This window comes from Lupinus angustifolius, chromosome LG01, assembly GCF_001865875.1.
Source record: "Lupinus angustifolius cultivar Tanjil chromosome LG01, LupAngTanjil_v1.0, whole genome shotgun sequence".
NCBI lineage: Eukaryota > Viridiplantae > Streptophyta > Magnoliopsida > Fabales > Fabaceae > Lupinus > Lupinus angustifolius.
The window spans coordinates 7,542,798-7,552,048 of record NC_032009.1 but is presented as its reverse complement, the minus strand read 5'-3'; the positions used below and the strand labels follow the sequence as shown (position 1 = coordinate 7,552,048).

At 34.1% G+C, this 9,251-nt stretch overlaps 1 protein-coding gene across 1 annotated transcript; it reads right to left on the bottom strand.

Annotated features, from left to right (window-relative positions):
• Nucleotides 6,373–7,647, bottom strand: LOC109346566. Its single transcript, XM_019586230.1, has 2 exons — nt 7,060–7,647; nt 6,373–6,882 (listed from the first exon to the last, which is right to left on the bottom strand). Exons 1-2 carry the CDS (start codon nt 7,645–7,647, stop codon nt 6,373–6,375), a joined length of 1,098 nt encoding a protein of 365 aa, XP_019441775.1.

Genomic DNA, 9,251 nt, shown 5'->3' with positions numbered 1-9,251 from the left:
ACCCCCTGTTAGTTACCATCTTAGATTCACATTTAGCACCAAAGCTTATTTTGGGAAATTTACACCCAAACAGATCATAACTTCATAGATGGTTGTTGAAAGCGGATTCTACACTGGCAATCCCCCTCAACAACAAAACATGTCACTTGTTGAAAGGGTTTTCCTAGTATGCAAGTTATTTTATTTAATTAGAGTGATGAGTTATGAACAATTTATTTAGTGACTTTATTTATTTACTCCCTTTTCGGGTTCCTTTTAACCATACCATAAACGCCAATCTCATTTTATTAAGTTAAGCATAGCATTTCTTATGAAAGGTTGGTATCAAAGAATAAAATGAACAAAAGAAAAAAGTTAGCAGTTAATCGTACCACTTCTTTCGAAGGGTTGGTATAAAGAATGAAAGAATAAAGCAATAAATAAATGTTAGTTGCGGAAAGTAAATGACAGAAAATAAATGTTAGCGGTTGGATAATTATTCATCACTCTTTTATTGTCAAACAAAAATCCATTGATTGGATTGCACTTTTTGCATATTATTCCTATGTAGAAAGATACAAACCATGAATTGGTTTTAACTTGTGTTGTTAGAAATCTTTAATCAACAAATAAAATTTATAAAGTTTAACACTTTACTATTTTACACTTGAATCTCTTTCAAGATTCAATTGCAGTATAGTATAGGGTTATGTCGAACAAAATGGAATTGTATTAGAAGAGAATAATATAGGCATATTATAGCAAAAGTAATGATTAACAACTTTTTGATGATTTTGTATTATGTTTGCATAAAATTTAACTAAGCAAAACATAAACTATTATTCACAAATTCTTGAGGAGAATATTGGTTTGAATTAGGGAATTATTTCTAGACTCAAATGATTTTTGAAAACATTAACAAGTTATGTGTTATACTTTTTGATTAATTCCAAACATCATTTCTAAATCCCCCATCTAGTGTCCTAGTATGATAAGATGATTTTCAAACCTTGCATAATACACTAAACAATAGTTAACTGCCACTCGTCGGAGCAAGTTGTCACACCCTACTTTAGGGTCGTTAACCTTGTTTAGCCTTGAAGACAAGTTGCTTAAAATAGATGCTTTGAATTGGCAAGTGAACTAAGACTTATTAGTTCACTTGTCAATACTTTAAGAACAAGCATTTTTTGATCTTTAAATCAAGCTTTAGGTGATCAAGCTAAACCCGCATTAAGAACTTCTTAAAGAATCAAAACTTAACCAAAAGTAATAACTTAAATGTATTGAAATCAAATTATGATACAAATGACGAAAAGAAATAACATTACACCATAATCCAAATCAATGTCTAGGAGTATGAGCCATCTATCCAAGGATGAGATGCTTTTGGACCCAAATGAGATTACAAAATTATGTTTTTGTATCACATTTTCCATCTCCTTTCTCCTCTTGAATTCTAAGAAAAAATTACAAAACTTTACCTAGAAACAAGACTAGAACCGTGACCAGAAATGTCTACAGAGAAGAAGTGAAGAATGGAGTCATGAAAGTGTTTATAATTGTGGAAGAAAAAATGTGTATCAATGATGTTGAAGAGGGCCTCTATTTATAGGCAACCCAAAACCGCCTCGCCCTCTCTTTATCCATGCTGGGCGCACCAAACCCTTCAGCATGGGTTTGGTCTATGACCAAGCTGCTTAGTCAGCTGCTTGGTCTTGACTCACAAAAGTTAGTTGTGAGCTACATGACCAGGATATTGTGGGTTATTCTGAAAAGTGCTCAGAGGCCTTGTCAAGTGAGCTCATGTATGATGTCATAGTTGTTTGGTGGCTAAATTAAGTTGATCCCTTTGCTGGGTCCAACCCGCCTGGCTACGTAGGTGGCCCCGTTGAGCTACTTTCTTGAGTAGTTTGTCCTACTCTGGCCAGGTCTTTGGTTCCAACTGGGCGGTCCCTAGGTGCACTCTGAGCTGCCTGCTTCAGCAGGTTGGCTTGTGTCAGGCTTGAGTCTGACCGTGTAAAGCTTGTGTCTGACCGAGCTAAGTTGGTGTCAGGTCAGCTAGGCAGTGCTAAGTGTCCATGCTAGACTACGTATTGAGCAGCTTCATGTGTTTGGTCCATTCTTATGGCTAAGCACTTAGCTTTCCATGTGAGCATCAAAATTGGCTTATGTAGACACCTCCTTGCCTGACTTTTGTTCAGAATTTTTTCTTCTCTTAATATTTTCCTAAAAACTTCACACAAAGATATGGAAAAGAGGTAGACCAAATATATTATCAAAATATAACAATTTACTTAAAAAGTGTTGAATTAAGTTGGTTTTGCATCATTTGCATAGGATAAGTGCAATGAAAAGTATATGAAAATTATGTATTTTTGGCACTTATCAAATCCCCCCAACTTAAAACTTTGTTTGGCCTCAAACAAATAGCAAAGCACATCCAAATTGTACTGGCTAAATTTTGTGATTAGATTGACATGATTTCAAATTTTTGCTTAAGCATACTCAAAAATTTCCAATGAGATTTTTCAAGGTTTGTGAATTTCACACATAATGCTTCAAACATCAATTTTTATGCTTATGTTCATCAACAAATGTGTAACAAAATGAAATATAAACAAATTTCTAATCATAAAGTGTTTGTTGCAGACACAAGTTCAAAATAGAACTTTTCCAAGGGGTGTGAGTGTTTCACTCAATATTCAACCATTTGCATGTAATAATTTCAACTTGGTTTTTGTCTTACCTATTCTCTTAAATTGCATTTTCAATCAAAGATCACTAAGGACTTGTTTTCGATTGTAATGAGGTTAGGCTTGAAAAAATTATGGTTTTTCTTGGATAAGCAAATTTATTTCCAGAGAGCAAAAATTTTCAATTTTTTTCTCAATGAAGCACTTCACTTTTGCTTTCCTAACCTTTTAGTTCTTGCACTTTGGCTTTTTCATTGTATTTTTCAATATCTTTTTGTTTTCCTATTCTTAACAACTTTTGTTATTTTTTTGTACGGAGATTGAAAAATATTTTTCACTTTTCGTTTTCAAGAAGCCAAACCTACCAATTTCCGCCCAACTTATTCTTTTTCAAACACTTTAAATATTTATGCTCTCTTAATTAGAACTTTTTGTTCTAATTTTTTGTTCATGGGTTTGTTTGAAAAAAAATTAATTCACTTTGTTTGGATCAAAGGGGCTTATCAAAGGATGATCCTATTGTTGGTTAGACTTTTTGGCCATTTTTGGTTCAACTAAAGAATAAACATGCCTTGTTAATTTATTTTGTTTAGCCAAATTCAATTTGGTTTTGAAAAAAATGAGTTTTTATGGAAAAATAAATTACTTTCTAAATAAATGTATATTCTACAAATAATTATAATTTTCACATATTCATCAACCATGTTTCCCCTCTTCAAATGATGGTTTTTCTTCAAGCGAATGAAAAATTTGTTTTTGAAAGGAGATGTTTGATGAATATGGAAAGTTATTAAAAATAAAACTAAACTAAAGAAATTTGCAAACAATTTAAATCACACAACATAAGTCAAACTAGAATTAAAAACAAGGAAGCAAATAACAAAGTTTAAGGTACGAAAACAAGGAAATAGTTTTGCAAAATATCAAATGCATAAAAATAAAGTAAAGAGAAGACCAATTTTGTTACTTTGCTTAATCTTCTTCATATTCATCAAGGCCTTGTGATCTCCCTTCTGGCCATTAGTGTTAGCAACAAAATCCTCATAGGTTCCACCTTGGAATTTTGGATGAGAGCCATAGATGCTTTGAAAGCTTCTATACATGCTTGTAACCCAACAAAAGCAAGCAATTTGTTGTTGGTTATGAAAATGTTGTTCTTCAACAATTGCTTCAAAAATGGCGTTACTTGTCCTCCTACGTGGTGGTTGAGAAGAGGAACCCACATCTCCAAACTTCTTTCTTAAATCGGCCCTAGCTTGGGCCAAGCTTCTTTCCTTGCAATGAGATTGGACATAATAGGTGTTGAGCTCGGTTTTGAGTGCCATGATCTCCTCATAAGGTCCGGGCACTTCTTGATATCTACATAAGTCAGTAATAAGTGATGGTAAAATCAAAGAAGATATACCCCTTGATATATAGTCATTAATGGCATCCGAGATGATGGTTGATATGTCAATGGAATCTTCCTCACAAATGGAGTTGATGAGCTTTGCCTTGCCTAGAGGTGGATCCAAGACATAAGAAGCTGGCCAAATGTTGGCCAACATAAAGATGGCCCAAAGTTGAGAGGCTTGAGTCATACAAAACCGAAATACTGGGCCACTTTGGTTGACCTCCAATCCTTGCAAACACAAGCTCCTTCTTACTTTAGCATCTTCGTGTGATTCTCCTTCCCCCGAAAAAGATGCCCTTATTTTGAGTTGAAATGTGCAAAGGTCATAGTCATTATTCGGGATTGGAGACTATGGGTTTCCTAGGTAGTCATTGATCATGTACTTATCATAGTACACTCTCTTACTATTGACCCAAGTGTAGCTTTTAGCTCTTACCTCCCCCGACACAATAGAGTTGGCATAAATTGCTTCACAACTTCCAAAGAGACCATTTTGTTGTGTGTTGTGTGTTTGTTCCAACCAAATTTTGTCACCGAGAGCATGAACCCATCAAATTCTTCTTCTTCCAAGTTGAACATATTTTCTAGGACCGGTGTACTCTTGAGGGTGATTTCCTTGAACATATGCTTGGCATCCTTAGACAAAAATTTGGTGCTTTTCTTTGCTTCCTTTTCAACTTTCTTGCCTTTCCTTGAGAAAAATCTTCCATCCTATAAAACATTTTACAATGCAAGTTTTTTTTCCATTCCTAGGAGTTAGAAACAAAAATTCTAAGGCATGTTGTCAAGTAAGCATACAATTTTCCTAAGGCATACAATTTTTCCCATGATTTTTGGCTCATTTCAATGTTCAATTTGTGAATATGCTTTGCTAAATTTATGATGTTTTTAACACTATCAAAACAACCCCAAGATCATACTTTATCAATCAACCAAGCAAAAAATCACATATTCACAAAAAGTGTCCAAGTAAAAAATTTCAAAATCTTTGTTTGCATCATATTTTCAATAACAGCCTCAAATTTTAATTAACACATCAAAACATATTTTAAGGCATTTGGTTCATGAAAAAGTAGGGATACAACACAAAGTTCAAATAACTTGCAAGATTTCATAATTTTGAGCATGTATGGACTTTTTCTCCATTAGGAATGGTTGAAATGAGTTTATAAGCCATATTCACAAATTTTCCAGCCACAAAACAGAATGCAATGTCGTTAGAGTTTTCAATTTGTGAACAAAATTTTTGCTTAAAAACTTACTCAATTTCCTACACATTTTTACCACTTGGTTGAGTCATTTTTTCAAACACTTTGTGAGCAAACTGAGGCCTTAAAAAACTTTATTTCCTGTAATCATGAATGAGTCATGTTTAGGCATATTTGTTCACAAAGTTCATGAATCAACCAAATTTATGTTGGAGAAAAAGTCTAGAAAATATTTTCTACTTCAAAACATAGACTTACTAACCTTAGACATTTTTTTCATATGCACAATATTTCAACCATATTCAGCACACATTCAACACAAATATTCAGGAAAGATTAAAGTGATTGAACAATCACATACATGTTCTTCAAAATTTCCAAGAATGGAAATTTTTGAAAGTTTTTGGTTTGGGGGTTTTCTATGAACTTTTGTGAAAATTTTGACTTGATGTTTAAAAATTTTCCCAATCAATAAGAATTCAAAAAGAACATAACAAATGGATTAAAGCTTTTAAAAGTGAAAGTATTGTACTTACATGTTTGAAGTTTGAAACTTTTGAAGAAATGAGAGAGCTTCGAGGATAGTTTTTGGAATTTTGCTCTTTCAAAATAAGAATGAGGATGAATTTTCGGTCAAAGAGGGATTTTAATGGGAATGGATCTAAAAAAGATAAGAGGATCAGGGAAATCCTCTTTTTGGAAGATTTTCACCCATGTGGCTACCAAGTGCGGCATTGAGCACCCTGTCAGCCTCGCCAGGCGCACCAGTCAGCATCTGACTGGTTTTGGCATGGCCAACGTTGGGCCATCTTGGCTCATGACTTAGCCCCTTTTTGAACACAAATAGTTTTTACTCATTTTCCTCTTTTATTTAAATTTTCAAAAATTGTTTTTGTGGACCAAAATATTTTTTTCTCAATTTTCTCTTTCAAAAAATGAATTTAAAGAATAAGACAAAAGAAATTTAATAAAGAAAAAAGTATTTATATATATATTCAAAAAGTATTGGGTTGCTCTCAGCAAGCGCTTCTTTACTGTCATTAGCTTGACGCATGTTACCTACAAAAGTCCAGCTTTATCCACCAATCCCATCCTACTACTCAGTTGAGCTAGATTCACCCCTCAAGATAGAATTACAAAGCTCCCTTGGATTGACTTCAGTATTGGCATAAAATGTTGTTTTCTGATTTTCTTCCAATTGCTTGGTCAGCTGCCCAATTTGAATCTCCATGTTCCTAAGGGAAGCATCTGTATTTTTCTGGTTGGACATTGTCATTTGCATGAATTGGTTCAGAGTGTCCTCCAATTTAACATTCTTGTCTTGGGTAGGGTATTGGTATTGATTGGGTCTGGGATAGAATGATGGTTTTTGAGGATTGTCATGTCTCCATGGTTGGTTTCCTTGAAACTGATTTCCTCCCCTTGGGTAGTTGTTCCATAAATATTGCCTTGGAGGATTGTTGACAAATTGCACCTCCTCAGTCTGAGTCTGGCACTGGCCCATGTCATGATCATCAGTACATTGGTCACATCTAAAAACCTGCTTCTTTGAAGACACTCTAATATGTCTAGGAAGGTCATTGAGCTTTTGAGATACTTCATCTAACTATTGTTGAAGTAGTTTCTATTGAGCCAACACACTATTTGTTAGGCTCAGTTCAAGGATTCTACCTCTCCTTGGTGAGGGTCCTCTATGATGTTGACTATTTTGAGCATTCAGGGCGATGGACTCAAATATATTAATGGTCTCTTACGAGGGTTTTGTCAATAGTTGTCCACCCACAGTTGCATTTAAAATCCATTTATGGTACTGTTCTAACCCATTGATGAAATTATGAATTTGGGTTTGCACATCAAACTCGTGGTTGGGGCATTTCCTCGGCATAGACTTGAATATGTCCCATGATTCATAAAGGCTTTCATTCGCTGGTTGCACAAAGGTGGATATGGCAGTCTTCTTATCCATAAACTTCCCTTGCAGAAAGTGTTTGTTCATAAACTTTTCCTCTACCATATTCCAGTTCTTTTGGATATGTGGAGGTAAATTTAGGAACCACTCTTTGGCCTTCCCAATGAGAGTCAATGGGAAAATCCTAAGAAACACAACCTCTTCTTCTGCCTCAGATATTTCGGCAGTCCTGACTAGTTCAAAGAACTTAGTTAGATGGTTGTAGGGATCTTCATAATCCAGTCCAACAAAAGGATTTGTGTACATGAGTTGTACCAATTCATACTTCATCTCAGGAGGCTTTTGATTACCATCAGGCCTCCATATTCTGATCATATTTCTTGGGTTGAAGCTGGCAAAACCCTCAACAGTGGGTTGGTTTTCAGCTCGTGAACCATCAGCATTATGTTGATTGTTGGCCATTGATAAATATTCTTTCTCTGGAATATGTTGATTATGTTTTGCCTTTTTTTTGGTGTCTTCTTTTTCTATCTTAAAGTGTTTTCCAACTCTAGATTGAAAGAAAGTTCTATCTGCTTGTTCCTGCAATGCATACGCAGAAGGATTTTGTCTATTTCCAAGAAAGAGATTAGTAGAAAAGACATGAATTTACAAAGTTTTGTAATTTACATTTTTAGGCAAATTAAAAATTAAATTTTTACAAAAATTAAAAAGAAATTGAAAGCGAATTCTACACTGGGAATTCCCCCTCAACGACAAAACGTGTCACTTGTTAAAAGGGTTTTCCTAGTGTGCAAGTTATTTTATTTAATTACAGTGATGAGTCATGAACAATTTATTTAGTAACTTTATTTATTTACTCCATTTTCGGCTTCCTTCTAACCATACCATAAAGGTCAGTCTCATTTTATTAAGTTAACCATATCATCTCTTATGAAAGGTTGGTATCAAAAAATAAAATGAACAAAAGAATAAAGTTAGAAGTTAATCGTACCACTTCATTCGAAGGTTTGGTATAAAGAATAAAAGAATAAAGAAATAAATAAATGTTAGTTGTAGAAATGTAAATGACAGAAAGTAAATGTTAGTTGCTGAAAGTAAATGAAAAAAAATAATCGTTAGCGGTTAGATTATTATTCATCACTCTTTAATTGTCAAGCAACAATCCATTTATTGGATTGCAATTTTTGCATAATATTCCTATGTACAAAGTTACAACCCATGAATTGGTTTGAACTTGTGTTTTCAGGAATCTTTAATCAACAAATAAAATTTATAAAGTTTAACACTTTTCTATTTTCACACTTGAATCTCTTTTAAGATTCAATTTTAGTATAGTATGTTAGGTATCAGTGGTTACAATACACCTAGAAGGGGGGGGGGTTGAATAGGTGTCGCGGTTAGAATTACCGCTTTTCGCAAATCAACACTTAATGTTGAATCAACCCTACTTAATCGATTAAGGAAAGGAAGATAATCGATTATATGCACAATCTTAATCGATTAACAAAAAGAACAGTTTTAAACAGAAACAGTTTTAATCGATTAACAGAAACAGGATAATCGATTAACACAGCAATATTAATCGATTAAACAGAACCAGTAAGCAATTACAGAAACGATTAAATGCAGAACAGATAACCGATAACAGAACGAATACAGAGCTTACAAATTTGTATATCAGAATAGCATCCAGTACAACAAATGAACAGAATGTATCAATTGAATCAAATATACAAATTAATCGATTGAAAACAGTAAAGAGAGAGAGAGAAACAAATCCTGCAAATCGAATTTTTATCCTGGTTCGTTTGCTGTCCACTGCAAACTACATCCAGGCCTCCCGGCTGACTTGGGAGATTTCCTTCACTATAATCGAATCAATGTAATTTACAAACACATTATCCAATTACAACACTTAGCAAATGACAAGAAATCAAAGAAACTATCCAATGGTTTGACTCCCTTCCTACCGATAAAGAAAACGTTTCTTTCGGCGTAGCCCCAGCCAAAGAATCTCTCGTTCTTTCCTTTTCTTACACTCTAAGCTATGAAGAAACACACAA